Consider the following 21968-nt stretch of genomic DNA (forward strand, 5'->3'; position numbering starts at 1 on the left):
AACTTTTTTAACTTAATGGAAGAAACAAATTTATCAAGGAGCTATCCCACAAAACACCAAATCTCTGTGATTTCACAAGGGAAATCTACAAAACCTTTAGAGCCCATACATTCCCAACGCTACATAAATTATTCAGAACATAGAAAATGCAGAAGAACTTTCCAATTTTTTTTACAAACTTTCTAATTTTACAAAGCAAGAGTAATACCAGTTTCTAAACCTCTTAAAGGTGGTGCAAAAAATGAAAATTACAGATATTTATGAATATCAATGCAAAATCCTAAATATTGTGCAATCTTTAACACTGCATTAAGGAAATACATCATGATGAAGTGAGGTTTATAGTAGGAATACAAAGATGATTCAGTATTTGGAACTCTTTTGATACAGTTCACCATATTAATGGGTCTAAGGAGAAAAATCATATTCTCTTTATAGATGCTAAAAAAGTCTGTGGCAAAATTCAGCACCTATTCCTAACTTTAAAGTTTTAAGAAAACAGGAATTGATAGATCCTTAACATGATTTTCGTAAATACAGAGAAGCATACATGCATACATACACCTAAATCCTAAGGCCAGCATCTTAAGATAGACACTAAAATCATGAACAAAGATGTGCATTGTTTCTGGTATATAACATTGTACTGCAAATATGAAGAAGTACAGATAGGAAAGAGAAAACAATTGTAAACATAGTAATGGGAAAAGAAAAAAAGTTTGTTTGCAGATGACATGATAGTTCATCTGGAAAGCCCCAGAAAATCAATGACAAAACTATTTCAAAGTAATTTAGCAAGACTGAAGGATATAAAATAAATCTTCATGTATTCAGTAACCAATTATACAATATAACAAGAAGGAAAATTGCATTTACAAAGCAACAAAAAGTAAAATATTTAAATTTCTAAGAATTTGGTTTTAACAAAAATCTACATAAAGCAAACTATAAAACGTTTCTTAAAGACACAAGGTATAACTAAACAATTGGAAAAACATCCCTTGTTTTTGGTTAAGAACTCTCAACCTCATGATGTCACTTTTTTCCTGAGTTAATAAATTTAATGAGATCCTAATAATACCAACAATTTTTGGTATAGAGCTATAGTAGTTAATACTGGAATTCATTTGGAAAAATAAACGTGTAAGAATATCAAAACATTGAGGGGGGGAAGATCTTTGAGTGGAGTATAGCCCTACCAAATATCAGAATATATTAGGGAGGCTTTATAATTTGAAAAGCAAGATATTGGCACATGAATAGACCAATAAAATACTATAAAGTCCAGATATGGACGCAGCTACATACAGAAACCTAATGCTTTATTAAAGTGGTATTTCAAATCACTAAAACAAAAGGGACATTTTAATAACAGCTGTTGGCACCATTAGATAGCCACTTAGGAAAAGATATTAGGTCATTTCTTCACACCATGGGTAAGAATAAACTCCAAATGGATCAGAGATCTAAATATTAAAAAATGCACAAATAACAAAATACGGGTGAACTTTCCTATACAGTGGTCATAAGGAAAAGTTTTCTGAGTCAAAATCAAGTTTAAAAAAGTACTGATAAATTTTACTGCAGTTAAAAAATTTTTAATTTCATGACAACTTTATAAGCAAAAGCAAAATTTGCCATATTTTACAAAGGGTAAATTCCTAAATACACAGAACTTGGAAAAAAACATCTAAGAGACTAAAAACCCTAAAGAGAAAAGGGCAAAAGAACACACATCGCATAGACATACAAAAGAAGATACAAAAATGGCTCTGTGTAAAACAATACTGAGCACATCTTGGTTTTGGGGGGGGGGTTTACATTTTTTTTTATTCTTATGTTAATCCCCATACATTACATCATTAGTTTTAGATGAAGTGTTCCATGATTCATTGTTTCTGCTTAACACCCAGTGCTCCATGCAGAATGTGCCCTCAATATCCACCATCAGGCTAACCCATCCTCCCACCACCCCCCACCCCAGAACCCTCAGTTTGTTTTTCAGAGTCCATCGTCTCTCATGGTTCGTCTACCCCTCCGATTTCCCCCGCTTCATTCTTCCCTTCCCGCTACCTTCTTCTTTTTTTTTTTTTCTTAACATATATTGCATTATTTGTTTCAGAGGTACAGATCTGAGATTCAACAGTCTTGCACAATTCACAGCGCTTACCAGAGCACATACCCTCCCCAGTGTCTATCACCCAGTCACCCCATCCCTCCCACCCCACCCCCCACTCCAGCAAACCTCAGTTTGTTTCCTGCGATTAAGAATTCCTCATATCAGGGCGCCTGGGTGGCTCAGTCGTTAAGCGTCTGCCTTCGGCTCAGGTCATGATCCCAGGGTCCTGGGATCAAGTCCCACATCGGGCTCCCTGCTCAGCAGGAAGCCTGCTTCTCCCTCTCCCACTCCTCCTGTTTGTGTTCCTGCTTTCGCTATCTCTCTCTCTGTCAAATAAAATCTAAAAAAAAAAAAATCATTTAAAAAAAAATAAAAAAAGAATTCCTCATATCAGTGAGATCATATGATACATGTCTTTCTCTGTTTGACTTATTTCACTCAACATAATACCCTCCAGTTCCATCCACGTCGTTGCAAATGGCAAGATCTCATTCCTTTTGATGGCTGCATAATATTCCATTGTATATATATACCACTTCTTCTTTATCCATTCATCTGTCGATGGACATCTTGGCTCTTTCCACAGTTTGGCTGTTGTGGACATTGCTGCTATAAACATCGGGGTGCACGTACCCTTTCGGATTCCTACTTTTGTATCTTTGGGGTAAATACCCAGTAGTGCAATTGCTGGATCATATGGTAGCTCTATTTTCAACCTTTTGAGGAACCTCCATACTGTTTTCCAGAGTGGCTGCACCAGCTTGCATTCCCACCAACAGTGGAGGAGGGTTCCCCTTTCTCCGCTTCCCCGCCAACATCTGTTGTTTCCTGACTTGTTAATTTCAGCCATTCTGACTGGTGTGAGGTGGTATCTCATTGAGGTTTTGATTTGGATTTCCCTGATGCCGAGCTATGTTGAGCACTTTTTCATGTGTCTGTTGGCCATTTGGATGTCTTCTTTGGAAAAATGTCTGTTCATGTCTTCTGCCCATTTCTTGATTGGATTCTTTGCTCTTTGGGTGTTGAGTTTGATGAGTTCTTTATAGATTTTGGATACTAGCCCTTTACCTGATATGTCATTTGCAAATATCTTCTCCCATTCTGTCGGTTGTCTTTTGGTTTTGTTGACTGTTTCCTTTGCTTTGCAAAAGCTTTTGATCTTGATGAAGTCCCAATAGTTCATTTTTGCCCTTGCTTCCCTTGCCTTTGGCGATGTTTCTAGGAAGAAGTTGCTGCGGCTGAGGTCGAAGAGGTTGCTGCCTGTGTTCTCCTTTAGGATTTGGATGGACTCCTGTCTCACATTGAGGTCTTTCAACCATTTGCAGTCTATTTTTGTGTGTGGTGTAAGGAAATGGTCCAGTTTCCTTCTTCTGCATGTGGCTATCCAATTTTCCCAACACCATTTGTTGAAGAGACTGTCTTTGTTCCATTGGACATTCTTTCCTGCTTTGTCAAAGATGAGCTGACCATAGAGTTGAGGGTCCATTTCTGGGCTCTCTATTCTGTTCCATTGATCTATGTGTCTGTTTTTGTGCCAGTACCATGCTGTTTTGATGATGACAGCTTTGTAATAGAGCTGGAAGTCTGGAATTGTGATGCCGCCGGCTTTGCTTTTCTTTTTCAACATTCCTCTGGCTATTTGGGGTCTTTTCTGGTTCCATACAAATTTTAGGATTATTTGTTCCATTTCTTTGAAGAAAGTGGATGGTATTTTGATGGGGATTGCATTGAATGTGTAGGTTGCTCTAGGTAGCATTGACATCTTCACAATATTTGTTCTTCCAATCCATGAGCATGGAACGTTTTTCCATTTCTTTGTGTCTTCCTCCATTTCTTTCATGAGTATTTTATAGTTTTCTGAGTACAGATCCTTTGTCTCTTTGGTTAGATTTATTCCTGGGTATCTTAACGGTTTTGGGTGCAATTGTAAATGGGATCAACTCCTTAATTTCTCTTTCTTCTGTCTTGTTGTTGGTGTATAGGAATGCCACTGATTTCTGTGCATTGATTTTATATCCTGCCACTTTACTGAATTCCTGTATGAGTTCTAGCAGTTTTGGGGTGGAGTCTTTGGGGTTTCCCACATAAAGTATCATATCATCTGCAAAGAGTGAGAGTTTGATTTCTTCTTTGCTGATTTGGATGCCTTTGATTTCTTTTTGTTGTCTGATTGCTGTGGCTAGGACTTCTAATACTATGTTGAATAGCAGTGGTGATAGTGGACATCCCTACCGCGTTCCTGACCTTAGGGGGAAAGCTCTCAGTTTTTCCCCATTGAGAATGATATTCACTGTAGGTTTTTCATAGATGGCTTTTATGATATTGAGGTATGTACCCTCTATGCCTATACTCTGAAGAGTTTTGATCAAGAAAGGATGCTGTACTTTGTCAAAAGCTTTTTCTGCATCTATTGAGAGGATCATATGATTCTTGGTCTTTTGTTAATGTATTGTATCACATTGATTGATTTGCGGATGTTGAACCAACCTTGCAGCCCAGGGATAAATCCCACTTGGTCGTGGTGAATAATCCTTTTAATGTACTGTTGGATCCTATTGGCTAGTATTTTGGTGAGAATTTTTGCATCCATGTTCATCAGGGATATTGCTCTGTAATTCTCCTTTTGGATGGGGTCTTTGTCTGGTTTTGGGATCAAGGTAATGCTGGCCTCATAAAAGGAGTTTGGAAGTTTTCCTTCCATTTCTATTTTTTGGAACAGTTTCAGAAGAATAGGTATTAATTCTTCATGAAATGTTTAGTAGAATTCCCTTGGGAAGCCATCTGGCCCTGGGCTTTTGTTTTTTTGGGAGATTTTTGATGACTGCTTCAATTTCCTTAGTGGTTATAGGTCTGTTCAGGTTTTCTATTTCTTCCTGGTTCAGTTTTGGTAGTTGATACATCTCTAGGAATGCCTCCATTTCTTCCAGGTTATCTGATTTGCTGGCATAGAGTTGCTCATAATATGTTCTTATAATTGTTTGTATTTCTTTGGTGTTGGTTGTGATCTCTCCTCTTTCATTCATGATTTTGTTGATTTGGGTCATTTCTCTTTTCTTTTTGATAAGTCTGGCCAGGGGTTTATCCATCTTGTTAATTCTTTCAAAGAACCAGCTCCTAGTTTCATTGATCTGTTCTACTGTTCTTTTGGTTTCTATTTCATTGATTTCTGCTCTGATCTTTATGATTTCTCTTCTCCTGCTGGGTTTAGGCTTTATTTGCTGTTCTTTCTCCAGCTCCTTTAGGTGTAGGGTTAGGTTGTGTACTTGAGACCTTTCTTGTTTCTTGAGAAAGGCTTGTATTGCTATATACTTTCCTCTTAGGACTGCCTTTGCTGCATCCCAAAGATTTTGAATAGTTGTGTTTTCATTTTCATTGGTTTCCATGTATTTTTTTAATTCTTCTTTAATTTCCTGGTTGACCCATTCATTCTTCAGTAGGATGCTCTTTAGCCTCCATGTATTTGAGTTCTTTCCGACTTACCTCTCGTGATTGAGTTCTACTTTCAAAGCATTGTGGTCTGAAAATAGGCAGGGAATGATCCCAATCTTTTGGTACCGGTTGAGACCTGATTTATGACCTAGGATGTGATCTATTCTGGAGAATGTTCCATGGGCACTAGAGAAGAATGTCTATTCCGTTGCTTTGGGGTGGAATGTTCTGAATATGTCTGTGAAGTCCATTTGGTCCAGTGTGTCATTTAAAGTCTTTATTTCCTTGTTGATCTTTTGCTTAGACGATCTGTCCATTTCAGTGAGGGGGGTGTTAAAGTCCCCCACTATTATTGTATTGTTGTCGATGTGTTTCTTTGCTTTTGTTATTAATTGCCTTATATAATTGGCTGCTCCCATGTTAGGGGCATAGATATATACAATTGTTAGATCTTCTTGTTGGATAGACCCTTTAAGTAGGATATAATGTCCTTCCTCATCTCTTATTACAGTCTTTGGTTTAAAATCTAATTTGTCTGATATAAGGATTGCCACCCCAGCTTTCTTTTGTTGTCCATTAGCATGGTAAATGGTTTTCCACCCCCTCCCTTTCAATCTGGGGGTGTCTTTGGTTCTAAAATGAGTCTCTTGCAGACAGCATATCGATGGGTCTTGTTTTTTAATCCAGTCTGATAGCCTGTGTCTTTTGATTGGGGCATTGAGCCCATTTACATTCAGGGTAACTATTGAAAGATAGGAATTTAGTGCCATTGTATTGCCTGTAAAGTGACTGTTACCGTATATCGTCTGTGTTCCTTTCTGGTCTATGTTGCTTTTAGGGTCTCTCTTTGCTTAGAGGACCCCTTTCAAGATTTCCTGTAGGGCTGGTTTTGTGTTTGCAAATTCCTTTAATTTTTGTTTGTCCTGGAAGCTTTTTATCTCTCCTTCAGTTTTCAATGACAGCCTAGCTGGATAGAGTATTCTTGGCTGCATATTTTTCTCATTTAGTGCTCTGAATGTATCCTGCCAGTCCTTTCTGGCCTGCCAGGTCTCTGTGGATAGGTCTGTTGCCAATCTAATGTTTCTACCATTGTAGGTTACATATTTCTTCTCCCGAGCTGCTTTCAGTATTTTCTCTTTGTCTATGAGACTCGTAAGTTTTACTATTAGATGTTGGGGAGTTGACCTATTTTTATTGATTTTGAGAGGGGTTCTCTGTGCTTCCTGGGTTTTCATGCCTGTTTCTTTCCCCAAATTAGGGAAGTTCTCTGCTATAATTTGCCCCATTAAACCTTCTGGCCCTCTCTCTCTTTCTTCTTCTTCTGGGATCCCAATTATTCTAATGTTGTTTCGTCTTATGGTATCGCTTATCTCTCGAATTCTACCCTCGTGATCCAGTAGTTGTTTATCTCTCTTTTTCTCAGCTTCTTTATTTTCCATCATTTGGTCTTCTATATTACTGATTCTCTCTTCTGCCTCATTTATCCTAGCAGTTAGCGCCCCCATTTTTGATTGCACCTCCTGAATAGCCTTTTTGATTTCAACTTGGTTAGATTTTAGTTCTTTCACTTCTCCAGAAAGGGTTTCTCTAATAACTTCCATATTTTTTTCAAGCCCAGCTAGTATCTTTAAAGTGATGATTCTGAACTCTAGATCTGACATCGTACTAATGTCCGTATTCAGTAGGTCCCTGGCAGTCGGTACTACCTCTTGTTCTTTTTGTTGAGGTGATTTTTTCTGTCTTGTCATTTTGTGCAGAGGAGAACAGATTAATGAGAGAACAAAATGCTAGCAGAATAACAGTGTCCCCAGAAAATATACTCTAAACAAGTCAGAAAACACCTGAAGCAGTGGAAAAAGAAATGGAAAGAGAGAAAAAAGATAAAGATAAAAACAAACAAAACAACAATAACAACAACAAAACCAGAATGTGATCAAATATGATCAGGCTGGTATATAAATCAGTGCCACACACTAGATTTGGAGTGTATTTTGGTCTGTTAGAAGAAAGTGCCTCCCAAAATTTTAAAGAAAGAAAAACATATATGTACAAAAATAAGGGTTGATATGATGAAGGGATGGAATATGACTGTAAAGATGGAAATTATAAAAAAATTTTATAAAAGGAATTGATAAGAAGTTGTTTGAAAAAAGAAGAGGATTTAAAAAAAGAAAAAAACAGGAGAGAATGTGATCAGGCAAGGGAATAGAAAACACCATATACTAGAGATTTAGGGTATTTTTAATCTGTTAGAAGAAGCTATCTCAAAATTTTAAAGAGAGGACAACTTATATATATATGCCAAAAATACGGGTAACTACTATGAAGGGATAGAATATGACTCTAAAAATGAAAAATAAAAATGTTTTTTTAAAAAAGGAATTGATAAGATGTTGGTTGAAAAAGGGAAAAAGAAAAATTAAAAAGAAAAAAAAAGACAGTTAAAAAAAATTAACTTTGAAAGACTATAGAATCATGGGGAAAAGCCATGAATTCTATGTGCAGTATTCCCCTAGCGCTGGAGTTCTGCCGTTTTCATTGATCGGTAAACTTGGTCTTGGCTGGCTGTTTTCACTGATCTTCTGGGGAGGGGCCTGTTGCCGTGGTTTCCAAATGTCTCTGCCAGAGGTGGAATTGCCCCGCCCTTGCCCCCTCCTGGCTAAGTAATCTGCTCAGGTTGCTGTCCGGGGCTTTTGTTCCTTGCGAGCTGTCTGGACAGCTTTGGAGGCGGAGAGTGAAAATGGCGGCCTCTCAATCTCTGCCCCGGAGGAGCCGAGAACTCGGGGCCCCGCTTCCCAGTGAGCCCCCAGAGAAAAGCCGTCAGTCACTCCCGTCTCTGACCGCACTCCGTGCTCGCCCGACCTGTGACCGCACGTCTCTATCTCCGGCACCCGACCCCGGGTGGAGTCTCCAAACCCAGCAGATCCCTGCGGTGCCCTCCCGCGCAGCTCCTCCCGGGGGAGGAAGGTGAGTGTCCCCGGATCTGCCGCTTGTTGGGTCCCTGCTGGAGGAGCAGGGGCCCGACTGGGCCGCGGATCACGGTTTATGGCCACCCCGAGCTGAGAGCCTGCGCCTGGGCTCCGCCTCTGCAGCCGGCTTCCCCGCTCCGATACCTGGGAGCCCTGCCACACTCAGGCACCCCCGGTCTTTCTGTGACCCCGAGGGTCCTGAGACCACACTGTCCCGGAGGGTTCCACCCCCCGCTTAGCCACCAGAGTGACGTCCCTTGGCGGAGCAGTCTTTTAAAAGTTCCGATTTTGTGCTCCGCGGCTCTATCACTTGCCAGAAGCTGCGACGGAGGCCCCTCCCCCACCGTCTATCCTCCCGAATATCGCCGCGGATTCACTTCACCGCACGTCCTACCTTCCAGAAAGTGGTCGCTTTTCTGATGAGAGAGTTGTTGCTCTTCTTTTCTTCGATCTCCTGTTGAGTTTGTAGGTGTTCACAATGGTTTGATCCCTATCCAGCTGAATTCCTGAGAGGAGACGAAATCCAGTTCTCCTACTCCTCTGCCATCTTGCCCCGCCCCCCGAGCACATCTTGGTTTTTAATACCAGTCCTCACTGAAAAGAATGAGAGCTCCTTGGAGAAATAGTTGAACAGTGTAGGTACAGAATGATCCTGGAATATCTTGATATGCTAGAAAGTAAGTCAGTACTTAATAAATATTGATGGGAGCATGTCAGAGGGATTCAGGAGCCAGTTTGAGGGAATCCAGGTAGCTGAATATGGGATAATTTGAGCCCCAAAATAATTGAGGACAGTAATGGATTATAAACCATTGGGGTAAAAAAGAGGCGAGAATTCATGCTGATGATAAAGGTAGTTAGGTAAATATATAAGGAGAATGATGGAAGAATTTTGTGCTGACTGGTAAAAGAGTACTAGAATCACAAAGTCATTTTGTAGCCATCATAATGTTTGGTTTGGCAGGAGTTACTGGATGCTAACTTTAGGGATGGGGTGGAGCGCGATTTCAATGAAAAACAGTATTTGTATATTTTAAAACATGTCTGTAAGATTGCTTATTAGTTGCAAGGAGAAATACGGTAAGTGTACAGTGGAAAACACCTTGAAAGAATGATTAAAATTAACATCAGCGGAGAGGGCCAGATAGGCATCTTATGCCTCTGGATGTAATGTTCTCAGAAGGTTATCTCACTTATGTAGTACTATGGGGATATATAACTTGATCCAATGAGGACACATGAGGAGCCTCAAATGAGAAACATATTAAAAAGGTGGGGAGAGAGCCTGCATTATTCAGAAGTAATCTTCCAGATTAAAGGAAACTAAGGAGACAAATATGACATGGGATCCTGGACTGAACGAAAGAATGCTATATAAAGGACATTATTGGGTCCGTTGGACTATGGATGGTAAATTGGGGGAAAGTATCACATTAATGTTAAATTTCCTGAAACTGTTAACTATGCGGTAGTTATGAGAGAACAATTTTATTTTTAGAAAATGCATACTGAATTTGGGGTGGACAAAAAGATACGTATGCAACTTACTCTCAAATGGTTTAGCAAAATACTTATATATTTAGAGAGAATAAAACAAATGAGGCAAAATGTTAATAATTGGCAGATCTGAGTGGAGTACACAGGATTTCATTGTACTGTTTTCCAGCTTTCCTAGAAGTCTGAAGTTCTTTCCAAGTAGAAAGTTTAAAAAAAAACGACTACACTAACATACCATTTTTCATCCGTTATATTGGCAAAAATACTCTCACTGTTGCTCGTGCAAATGCAAAATGGTAAAATTTCTGTGGAGGGAAATTTGGTAGTACCTAACTAAATTACATACACATTCACTCTTCAACCCACGGAATATACTCTGAGAGTATACCTCAGGCAGTTTTAAATGTATAGGTGTACACGCATGCGTAGTAAGTTTGTTCATTGAAGCAATATTTGTAATTGCAAAACATTGAAAACTGCTAACTGTCCAAAGGAGAGTTGGAGTACTGTACAGTGGAGTACTGTACAGCTGAAAAAAGAATGAAGATGTCTATGCACTGAAATGGAATGATTTCCAGGATATTTTTTTTTTTAAGATTTTTTATTTTTTTATTTATTCTTGAGAGACAGAGAGAGAGGCAGAGGGAGAAACAGGCTCCCAAGGGGCAGGGAGCCCGATGCGGGACTCGATCCCAGGAACCTGGGATCATGACCTGAGCCAAAGGCAGACGTTTAACCATCTGAGCCACTGAGGCACCCTTCCAGGATATATTTCTGAATTAATAAAAGCAAAGGACAGAGAAATTTAGTGTGTGGCCTTTTCTGTAAGAAAGAAGAATAAGAAAATAAATATACCTGTTTACCTTTTCAAAATAGACACACGCAAGAGGGATGAACCAGGTTACCCACCTGCAAAGGTGGATGGTGAGGCAGGGGCAGGAAACAACATTTTTCCAAGTTGTAACTTTTTATATAGTTCTTTATGTTTGGAAGCAGGGCAGTTTTTTAGATAGGCCCCAGAAATGGAATTAACTCAGTAAGGATGGCAGGGAAGACTAAAAACCAAACTCAGCTTGTTTCAAATCAATAATATAACCACATTGAAGGAGAAATAAATAATCCAAGTAACTCTTAAACTCAATACTCTGACCTTCAGGTTAGGGAAATGGGACTACAAAGAAATTCTGGACTCCTAAGTTTGGTTTTTATAGCAGTATGGTGGTAATGCTTCTGCAACTATTTAAATGTATAGAAGGAATGAGCAAATGAGTATGTGTAATTTGTGTGGAAGCCGTGGTTTTCACTGTGAAAGAAGAAAGCTCCAAATACAGATGTGGGAAGATAAGGAAAAGCCCTAAAGGATGGATTGGAATTGGAGTTAAAAGTGTGAACTCATGATTTTCTAAGATACATGTGTGTATACATATGACATGTCACATACATGTATGGAATGCCACATCTTTATTTCTGATAGTCCCCACTAAAAGAAACTAGGGCTCTTAGGAAGAAATGGTTGATTCTAGGGTTGGGACAGGAAAATGTGTATAAGATAAGCCTGGAGTATCTTGGTATGCCAGAAAGTAAGGAATTGCTCAAACAGTAATAAGAGGCTTGTCACAATGACACGAGTCAGCTTGATGGGGCTCCCACTGGCTAAATCTGGAACAGTTGGAGTTCCCAGATAACTAAGGACTCTAATGAATTTATAAGCCACTGAAAAGTAGGAATCCATGGGTGGATACCCATAATACGAGAAAAAAGAGGGATCTTCCCTACAGAAGAATGCCAAATGAGAATATGGAAGAAACTCTGGGGCTAGAAAATCCTAGTTTCAGATTGAGCAAGATCTCATTGGATGCCAAATCTAGAGTGAAATTTTGATGAACAGAATATTTGCATGGTCTTTAAGTATCTCTCTGTAGATTGCTTATTAAAAGAGGGAAGATAGTAAGACTACAATGGAGAACCAGACCACACCTAGACCAGGGCTTCAAACTTCTCATCACCGGTAAGAGGCAGGTGGAAATCACATAATCTGAATTTGCTACCCTGAGAGACAGCATCAGTAGTATTTCAACTGGAGATACACAGCATGAGAGAAAACCTCACATAAACCCAAAAGGAGGAAATCTATGTGGAAGAATGCCAAATTATTTGTGTGGATGCACAGCTGTCAAGGAGAGGGAGCATAACTCGCCACTTCGTAAGTGTGGACTTCACAAAGTCACTTCCGAAAAGTACAGTATGGAGAGGGGCTAGGAGTGATTTTATAACAGAAAAACCTGAAAAATACTGCTTCAGGTAGAGGTGATCAAGGTCAATCCCAACAGTGGTAAGTTACGTTAGTACTGTGTTTCCTTGTATGATTTGATACAAAGGGTACTTCGCAGTACCGCCGACCTTTTTTCCAAAAACAGACCCAGTCTGGTCCTGAGGGAATTATGAGACAAATCCCAGTAGAGGATCATTCAACAAAATACCTGACCCAGGTACTCCTCAAAGGTGTCAAGGTCATCAAAAACCAGGAAAACCTGGGAAATTGTCACAGCCAAGAGGAGCTTTAGGGGACACGACAACTAAATGTAATGTGGGACCTTGGAATGGAAATACATTAAATAAAAATGAAGGAAATGCAAAACCAGTTTGCATTTCCTAAAGTTTTATATAAATGGAGTCATATAGCATGTGCTCTTGTCTGGTTTTTTAAACTCAGTGTAATTATTTTGAGACTTATTCATGTTGTGTGTATCAACTCATTCCTTTTTATTGCTGAGCCTCAATATGGAATCACTGTGGATATGGCATAATTTGTTTATTCATTCACCTGTTAATATTTGGGTTGTTTCCATTTTTGAACTAGTACGACCATTCACACACACACACACACATCTTTGTGTGGATGTGTCTTTTCATTTTAGGTAAATAGGAATGGAATGGGTGGTACGTGGTGTATATTTAACATTTTAACAAACTGTCTTTTTTACAAAATGCTTTTACCTTCCCATCTGCAGTGTTTGAGAGTTCCATTTGCTACATAGACTGTAGAGGGTTGGTGTTTTTGTTTTTTGTTTTTTTAATTTGGGGCAATCTAATAGATGTATGAGTGTCTCATGGTTTTAATTTGCATTTTCCTAATGACCAGTGCTGTTGAGCATCTTTTCATGTCCTTATTTGCCATCCATAGATCTCTGAATTGTTTAAGATATTGTGCCTGTTTTTTAATTGGACTGTTCCAGTTATTGAGTTTTGGTATGTCCTAGATACCGATCCTTTATCAGATACGTGATTTGCAAATACTGTTCTCCAGTCTGTGTCTAGTCTTACTCTCTTAATAGTACCTTCCAAGGACCAGTTTTTAATTTTGATAAAGTCCAACTTAGTATTTTTCATTTATGGATCATATTTCTGATGTCCTACATCCAAAAATTTTATGCCTACCTAAGGTCATGAAGATTTTCTCCTATTTTTTTTTTTTTTTTTTTAGAAGTTTTATAGTTTGAGTTCTTACGTTTAGGTCTGTGATCCATTTTGAGTTAATTTTTGTAGATGAGGTGAAGTATAGATCAGAATTGGGTTTTCTTTTGTTTTTGTTTTTGTTTTTTAATTTGGTAATCTATTTGATCCAGCACCTTTTGTTGAAAAGACTATCTTTTTTTCCACTGAATTAACCTTTTTTCTTTTTTTCTTTTTTCTTTATAATTTTTTTATTCGAATGTAGTTGACACATTGTTACATTGGTTTCAGGTGTACAACATTGAGATTATGTTGCCTCTTCTGTTTTTAAATTTCAAGATCTTGTTCCCTGATGGTATCCTATTCTTATGTCTCTGAAGAGTTAATTTCATTTTTTTCTTAAAAGATTTTTTTTTTAATTTATTTATGAGAGAGAGAGCACATGAGCAGGGGAAAGGGGCAGAGGGCAAAGCCGACTACCCATGGAGCAGGGAGCCCGATGGAGGGTCAATCCCAGGACCCCAGGATCATGACCTGAGCCGAAGGCAGACATTCAACCAACTGAGCCACCCAGGTGCCCCATTAATTTCATTTTTGAAGGTTTTTTTGTTTGTTTTTTCTCCCTACATTGCTTCTGTTTCCTTACAGATTTTTTTTCCTGAAGATTTGTTTTGGTCTTTCACATTCTCAGAGGCCTTTCTTTTTTTTTGTTTTAAGATTTTATTTATTCGGGGCGCCTGGGTGGCTCAGTTGGTTAAGCGACTGCCTTCGGCTCAGGTCATGATCCTGGAGTCCCAGGATCGAGTCCCGCATCAGGCTCCCTGCTCTGCGGGGAGTCTGCTTCTCCCTCTGACCCTCCCCCCTCTCATGTGCTCTCTCTCATTCTCTCTCTCTCAAATAAATAAATAAAATCTTAAAAAAAAAAAAAGATTTTATTTATTCATTTGAGAGATAGAGTGAGTGAGAGAGAGAGCCCACGAGAGAGCCCAACCAACTGAGCCACCCAGGCGCCCCTCAGAGGCCTATTTTAAATGATTGGTGATCCTTACCTATCTGTCACTAAGCCACTGATTGGACTGAATGAGCCTGAGGTTGGACTTATTGATGAGTGAGATTCACTGTGTGATTGGTCCCTTTTTAAATCTTCTCCCTAGTGTTTTGCACTGGTACTGTGATCTGTCTAAATGTGGTTTTCTGGGGCGCCTGGGTGGCTCAGTCGTTAAGCGTCTGCCTTCGGCTCAGGTCATGATCCCAGGGTCCTGGGATCAAGCCCCATGTCGGGCTCCCTGCTCGGCGGGAAGCCTGCTTCTCCCTCTCCCACTCCCCCTGCTTGTGTTCCCTCTCTCGCTGTGTCTCGCTCTGTCAGAAAATAAATAAAATCTTAAAAAAAAAAAATGTGGTTTTCTTTTTCTTGTGTTTAATATATGTGGTAGTTTTGTCTGAATTTGTTTTCAATGTTTTTGTAGAATTCTTAGCCAGTCTCTCATTCAACATTTCCATATTCTCTCTTTTGAGAATTCATATTAGACATTTATTAGATCTTTACATGTTACGTTCTTTTAACCTTTTTTCTATGTTTCTGTTTTTCTTTGCTGTGTTTTGGGTATTTTCTTAATGTTTATCTTCCATTTCCCCATTTCTTTTTTAGCCATGTGTGATCTGCAATTCAGCCCATCCATTGAGGTGTTTAAGATTTTATTTATTTATTTGACAAAGATAGAGGACACAAGTAGGCAGAGCAGCAGGCAGAGTGAGAGGGAGAAGCAGGCTCCAAAAGGAGCCTGACATGGAGCTTGATCCCAGGATCCTGGGATCATGACCTGAGCCGAAGGCAGACGCTTAACCGACTGAGGCACCCAGGTGCCCCAGAGCAGTTACATTTTGCATTTACAGAAGTTACATTTGGTTCTTGTCAGGTCTGCCTGGTTGGTTTTTATTCCTTTGTTCATTTTTTAATAATACTTTTCTTTTTTTAAGATTTATTTCAGAGAGAGAAAAGAGCATGCATACACATGTCTGTGTGCGGGAAGGGGGGTGGCACAGAGGGAGAGGAGAATCTCAGGCAGACTCCCTGCTGAGCAAGGAACCCAATGCAGGTCTCAGTCCCACAACCATGAGATCAAGAGTGAGCCACCCAAATGCCCCTTTTTATTCTTAAACAGTTCTTGGGGGCGCCTGGGTGGCTCAGTTGGTTAAGCATCTGCCTTCGGCTCAGGTCATGATCCCAGCGCCCTGGGATAGAGCCCCACATCGGGCTCCCTGCTCAGGCAGGAGTCTGTTTCTCCCTCTCCCTCTGCCTGCTGCTCCCCCTACTTGTGCTCTCTCTCTCTCTCTGTCAAATAAAAATAAATAAAATCTTAAAAAAAAAAAAAAAGCACTTCGGTGGCCCAGTCGGTTGGGCATCTGCCTTCGGCTCAGGTCATGATCCCAGGGTCTTGGGATCGAGCCCCGTATTGGGCTCCCTGCTCCACAGAGAGCCTGCTTCTCCCTCTGCCTGCCCTCCCCCTGCTTGTGCTCTCTCTCTGTCTCTCTGTCAAATAAATAAATAAAATCTTTTTTTTTTTTTTTTTTTTTTTTTTTAGATTTTATTTATTTGACAGCGAGAGAGGGAACAGAAGCAGGGGGCATGGGAGAGGGAGAAGCAGGCTTCCCGCTGAGCAGGGAGCCCGATGCGGAGCTCAATCCCAGGACCCTGGGATCATGACCTGAGCTGAAGGCAGACACTTAAACAACTGAGCCACCCAGGCACCCCTAAATAAATAAAATCTTAAAAAAAAAAAAATCCCAGAGTAGCCTCTCCACCCAGAGCATGGGCAGGAAAGGCTCACTTGTAGGTCCTCTTTTGCATGTAGTCAGATTTTTTTTCCTACCTACCCTTTCATTGAAGTTGCAGCCCCCTTAGGGATTTTGGTCTGATGCAGGGGTTTCCAATTAAGTTCCCCCACAGTAAATGCTAAGTTTAACATAGAATAAATTGATTACAGCTCATAGGTATAGTTCATTAGTATTCTGTCATAATCTACGAAGAAAATAATGACAGAACACCATTTCCCAAGTAGAATATAGCTTCCCAGCTAGTGTGTCTTGGATTTGTCAAGATAATTCATCCCTGCAATACTTGGGATAGTCAGAGGCCTCAGACTGAGTGCATTCAGGGGCTTATAACCCTTGCGTTGTATAGATGATCATTTTCTGTGTGTGCTGGAACTATGGAAAAGGTTAGCATTTCTCTAGATCATTAGTCCTTGAAGATGCTTTGGAAAATACTGCATACTATATATCCCTCTTAAATTATCATAATGTTCATAAGTATATTGAAGGTTTAAAGAGGCCTTGAAATAAGGGAAAATTTCCAAATGTATTTGACCATAATACTTTTATTTTTTTAATGTTAAAAAGCCTGTAATGTTGAAACCAGGATGTTCGTTATCATTGATCCCCTGAAATTGCAGGGTTATATTCGCTGATAAGTAGAGTCCAAATAAGATATTCTGCACTGACATTTAAGGGTCAATAAATATGTATTAGCCGCTAACTGAGCTGGCTGTAAAGTGAACAAGCTTATATGAAAACTGTGGGTATAAAAGATCATCTCTGCATGGATGTGGCCTGTATGAATCTACTAGAACTTAAAATTCTAGCCAGTGTTTATTAAGTGTGCATTCCAGACACTGTGATAAATATTTCATAATGTCTTTCCATTGCCAGCTAACACACGCTCAGTGAAGAAAGACTAAATGCTTTCCCTCCAAGACTGAGAATAAACAAGGATGTCTTTTCTTGCCAACCCCTTTGTCAATATTGTTCTGGAAGTTCTATCAGTGCAAAAGGCAAGAAGCAGAAATAAAAGGCATGTAGATTGGAAAGGAATAACTATAATCTATACTAGCAGATGCATTATTGTCAATATAGAATATATTCTTTACTTTGGCCTTCAAGGGTACTCATGATGTGGCCTCTCTATCCTCCTCCAACCCCATCTCGTACACCTCTCACACTGGGCACCAGCCACACTGGCCTTTCAATTTGCCAAGTATATTCCAGGCTGAAAGCCTTTGTCTTGTTCTTTGCTTTGCCTAGAACATCCCAGGACCAGATATTCAATTGGCTGCCCTCTCTGGCGTCGGGGTCTTATCTCACCAAAGCCTTTCCTCACCCCTGAATCTTAGCTGACTACTCCTGCCTCAGTTTGACCCTGCCTTCCCGTGGCCTTGCTTGGATTCCTCCTGCCAGTAGGCTGGTAACCTTTGTGAGAAGCATGAATTTTGTCTGCTCTGTACCCTGCTTTATCTTTAGCCTCTGCTACTGTGAGACACACAAATGCTTGATAAATAGTTGAATGTTGAATGAATAAGAGAAGAAGCTCATAACTTGTTTCACCGCCAAGTTCATAGCTAATGAATGGCAACGCTGAGACTCAAACCTAGGGCTGTCCAAATTCCGTGCTGTTAGCACCACCCTTCACTCAAACAAGGACTATCCCATTCTTTATCACCTTACCAGTTCAAAATGTTGCTAGACTTTCTTTTGGCATTGCCTTCAGAATCTTTTTCTTTTGAAATCTGGTGGTAGCAGATTTTGATTCTTTGAATTTAAATACCTGCAAGTTACTCAGAACCAGATCTGTTTAAATAAGATGGGTAATCAAGCTAGGGAAAACTATTGAGGGAAATGGAATAATTACAAAGTAAGCACACACCGTACGGTTTTCTTTTTAAAATTGGATCTAAAAGAATACTAGAAGAAGCTGGAGGTTGTAGCAACCACACTGTAGCAGGCACAGAGCCTCCTAAGGGGCCTTCTTAAAAGAGAGTATTCATTTGGGTATAAAATATTTCCATTGTGTGGATTAAAAGAACCTGATTTTGTCTCTTTTATAGTTACACCTGATACATGTGAAAATCAGTTTCCCATTTTAGTACAATGTTTCATACCTGCATACCTGAAAATAATAGCTAGTCTTTTAAACTAAGAGATGCATTTGCTTGGTTTTATTTTGTCAGGCTTTAGATAACAGATTTCAGCTTTGTTATTGGTCATGGTAGGAAGTTAGACTAGCCAGGAAAGAAATTGTGCATAAAGTGTAAAATGATACCAAAAAATACTAACTGAAGCAAAAGAATTAAGGATAGGTGCCAAACTAAAGATTCTTTGGTTGATACTTTTCACTCTAGTTGTAATTCACTGTGTGTGTTTATTATCAATTTTTTTTGAAGGTTTTTTTTTTTGCTCCCTATGTTGCTTTTGTTTCCTTATAGATTATTTTTTCCTGAAGATTTTTTTTCTCTTTATTTTCCTATTTTCTTTTTGCTTTCTTCTCATTAAACTTGAAGTTTTGCAGTGTATTTCAGGAAAGGTTGGAGTTGGCAATATTACTTTTTGGGGGTTTGGGTGGCTTTGAGAGAGGGCATATCTTTTTGGAGGAGCAAATGTGTGGCATTCACTGAAGATGATAATAGTGTCTTTGCTTTTCCTTTGAAAAGAAAATAATGGGGGCGCCTGGGTGGCTCAGTTGGTTAAGCGGCTGCCCTCGGCTCAGGTCATGATCCCAGGGTCCTGGGATCGAGCCCCGCGTCGGCCTCCCTGCTCAGTGGAGAGTCTGCTTCTCCCTCTCCCTCTGCCTGCCTCTCTGCCTACTTGTGCTCTCTGTCAAATAAATAAATAAAATCTTTAAAAAAAAAAAAGAAAAGAAAAGAATGTTTTTAGCTTGAGATACTTGGAGTTTTTTTAACCATTGTTTATGCTAAGGAAAAAAATGAGATAGGGTTACCTATGTACAAATGTTATCTTCTATCATTTTTAAATAGTTAATATCTATAAATTATTTCTAAAATTAAAATCCTCAATCTCTCCAGAGCTCTTAGCAATGATTTTTAAAAGCATCTATATATTTCCTGGATGCTCTAAATTGTAGAAATCTACAGTTTCAGAATTGAAAGGCAAATTGAGAAATCCTCTGTTTATGTATATTTCACCACAATTTCAAAAAAAAATCATCTAATTTAATTTCCTTTTAATAGAGAAATAACCCACCTAGTTAACGGCAAAGCTTAAATTACGTGGTGGTCTTCAGATCCCACTCAGTGTTCTTGCTGTCACCGTTGACATTCTTATTAGCTAACATGGTAGCTAATAAATTTGCACCTTGTAGAAAGGAAAGCCTCTGTTTTGAAACAAACATTTCATTACAGAATAAAATGTATTATTTCTGAGGGCTAGATCTTCATTTTTCAAATACCACTTACCATAATTGGAACTAAGTTCCTTTGGGTGGGGGGTGTATCTGTGCTGTGTCATGTATTATTGATTTCTTCTACTTTTAAGACTGAACGTTCTTCACGCTCCGAAAGGAAAAGAAGAGACTCATTCGGGATGTTTGACGGTTATGATAGCTGCAGTGAGGACACGAGTAGCAGCTCCAGCTCTGAGGAGAGTGAAGAAGAAGTTGCTCCTTTACCTTCTAACCTCCCAATTATCAAAAACAATGGGCAAGTGTACACATACCCAGATGGTAAATCTGGCATGGGTGAGTATTTACAGCCTTCCGCTGTTACTCAGCTTCATGTTGGAGGTTATGTTTTAGTTCCATTTCTTCTGTCATATCCCTTCCTTAGAATTTTTCAAGGAAAAAAGAAACGCAGTCTGAAACTTAGAGTTGTAGATAAGACCATTAGATTTCTGTTTGATCTCTTTATCTTGCCTACCCCATATTCTGGTGGAGGGCAAGTAGAACAAAATTTTTAAAAAGGCTATTGAGAAACATAATGTTGGACATAAATTCAGTCATTAGATAGTAAATCCCTGTGTAACTGAGTGTGTAGGATCACGGGCCTGTAGAGTTGACGGGCACTTGCAGGGTAAAGTCTCTCTCCTACAAAAATTCCTCATGGTTAACACTTCCAGTGATAACGTATCTGTAATTACCAGCATATCCTTTATATTGCACCAAAATTACCCGTGCTCTAAATTTTGTCTTTGGGTCTTAATTTTGTCTTTTAAAGGTACACAGAATAATTCTAATCCTTGTTACAATGATCTCCCTTCACACTAGAACACTCTGAGTAACTCTAGTTGCTTCGGTCATTTCTTGTAGTATCACAGTGATTTTAATTCATGAGTATATCCTGCTCACCGTCTTCTGGGCATACTTTGGATTACATGGTAGTAAGGTGACAGCTTGTCCTGACTTTCCCGAGACTGTACTGTTTTTAGGATTGAAAGTCCCATCTCCTGGAACACACCTCAGGCTGATGGTTGGTCACCTGTATGATTAGGGCAGAAGGTAATTCCGCCTTCATCTCTTTTTTTCAGGACACTGTGTTTCCACTCATGCCACACAGTTGCTCTAGCTTTTTTGAAAGTAATACTGATTTTGCATATAACTGAAACTCTTTAATCTTTTCAACAGCTTTACCAGTAAACCAATTAAACCAGTTTCGTGCATTGGCAGTTGACTTTTTTTTTTTTTTGTTGTTGTTAAGATTTTTAAGAAATCTGTCCTCCCAGCTTGGGGCTTGAATTTAGAACCCCGAGATCAAGAGTCACATGCTCCACCAACTGAGCCAGCCAGGCACCCCAGCTTTCTGTTTTTTAATATATGAGGCTGATTTGAATATACTTTTAGGAACGGCACAAGCAAGGGCTATGGGAGCAGGAAGGGCAGGTGATGAATTCTCCCTGGATCCAACCAGAGAGGGCTTCACAGGGCAGGCAGCCTTTGAGCTGGCTTTGAAGGACAAAGGTGGAAGGTGTGGGAGAAGCCTGTGGAAAAGGGGAACTGTCGTAGCAGAGATTGGCAGGTAGGACTTCAAAGGAGTAACACTGAGCCATTCAGCTGTGCCAGGCACATGGGTGACTGACCACAAGAAACATCTCCCAGAGATTAAAGATCTGGAAATACAACCATCTGGGGGCCTGCAGTGTCTGAGAACATAGTTTTAAATCAGTCAGTGCTCACTGAGGGCCTTTCACAGGGTCCTGGCTTCTGGTTACTTGCTGTCAGCAAAGAGGCTTTCTATTGGCAAAAGCTGAAGGACACACTCCCACTTCACTTGGGAGCCAGACAAGGTCATCTCCAAGGACATCACAAAGACTAGGGCACAGGGCAAAGAAGGTGGAACAGGCAGATTTGGAGTTAAATTTTTGGCCCTGAGCGGGCTTCTGACCCACGGAGCCTGTTTTTCCATCTCTGCAGTTGGGATGTGGTTACCTGCTAGGCAGGATGGCCTGAAGCCAAGGGTGACAGGAAGTATCCCCAGAAGCCCCGGCTGGGGCTACATACACCAGAGATGCCTGAGAACACTGAATGGGAATAGGATCCAGCCTTGTTTGATACCACTTAGATTCAGAAGTGAGTCCGCCAGGATCCCATTCTGATTTTCACAGTTGAAAAATGATTCAGGGCCTGAAGAGGACCCAGGAGTGATTTCAAGCTAACTCCCAGGTTAGGGCTGTAGGTAGGCCTAATTGATGAAATCAGCTTCATGTTTCTCTTAATGGCT

The 21968-nt window shown here is 39.8% G+C and overlaps 1 protein-coding gene across 11 annotated transcripts in view; it reads left to right on the plus strand.

Moving 5' to 3' along the window:
* Positions 1-21968, plus strand: part of MBTD1 (mbt domain containing 1) — a 79852-nt gene that overhangs the window by 13051 nt on the left and 44833 nt on the right. For 8 of the 11 annotated variants that reach the window (XR_010408420.1, XR_006793264.3, XM_045889170.3 and 5 more), the window contains one exon: positions 19792-19993. The exons of 1 other annotated variant lie outside the window; for it this stretch is intronic. Coding sequence is in view for 6 of the 10 variants with exons in the window: in XM_045889170.3 (XP_045745126.1) it covers positions 19840-19993 (154 nt within the window). In the remaining 4 variants the exon portion in view is untranslated. Of the gene's footprint in view, positions 1-19791; positions 19994-21968 lie in introns of those variants that run through there. 2 more of the 11 variants (XM_045889175.3, XM_054510880.2) reach the window with 1 other exon arrangement.

This window comes from Mirounga angustirostris, unplaced genomic scaffold (genome assembly GCF_029215605.1).
Source record: "Mirounga angustirostris isolate CCGP_5_RB_7025 unplaced genomic scaffold, mMirAng1.0.hap1 SCAF_17, whole genome shotgun sequence".
NCBI lineage: Eukaryota > Metazoa > Chordata > Mammalia > Carnivora > Phocidae > Mirounga > Mirounga angustirostris.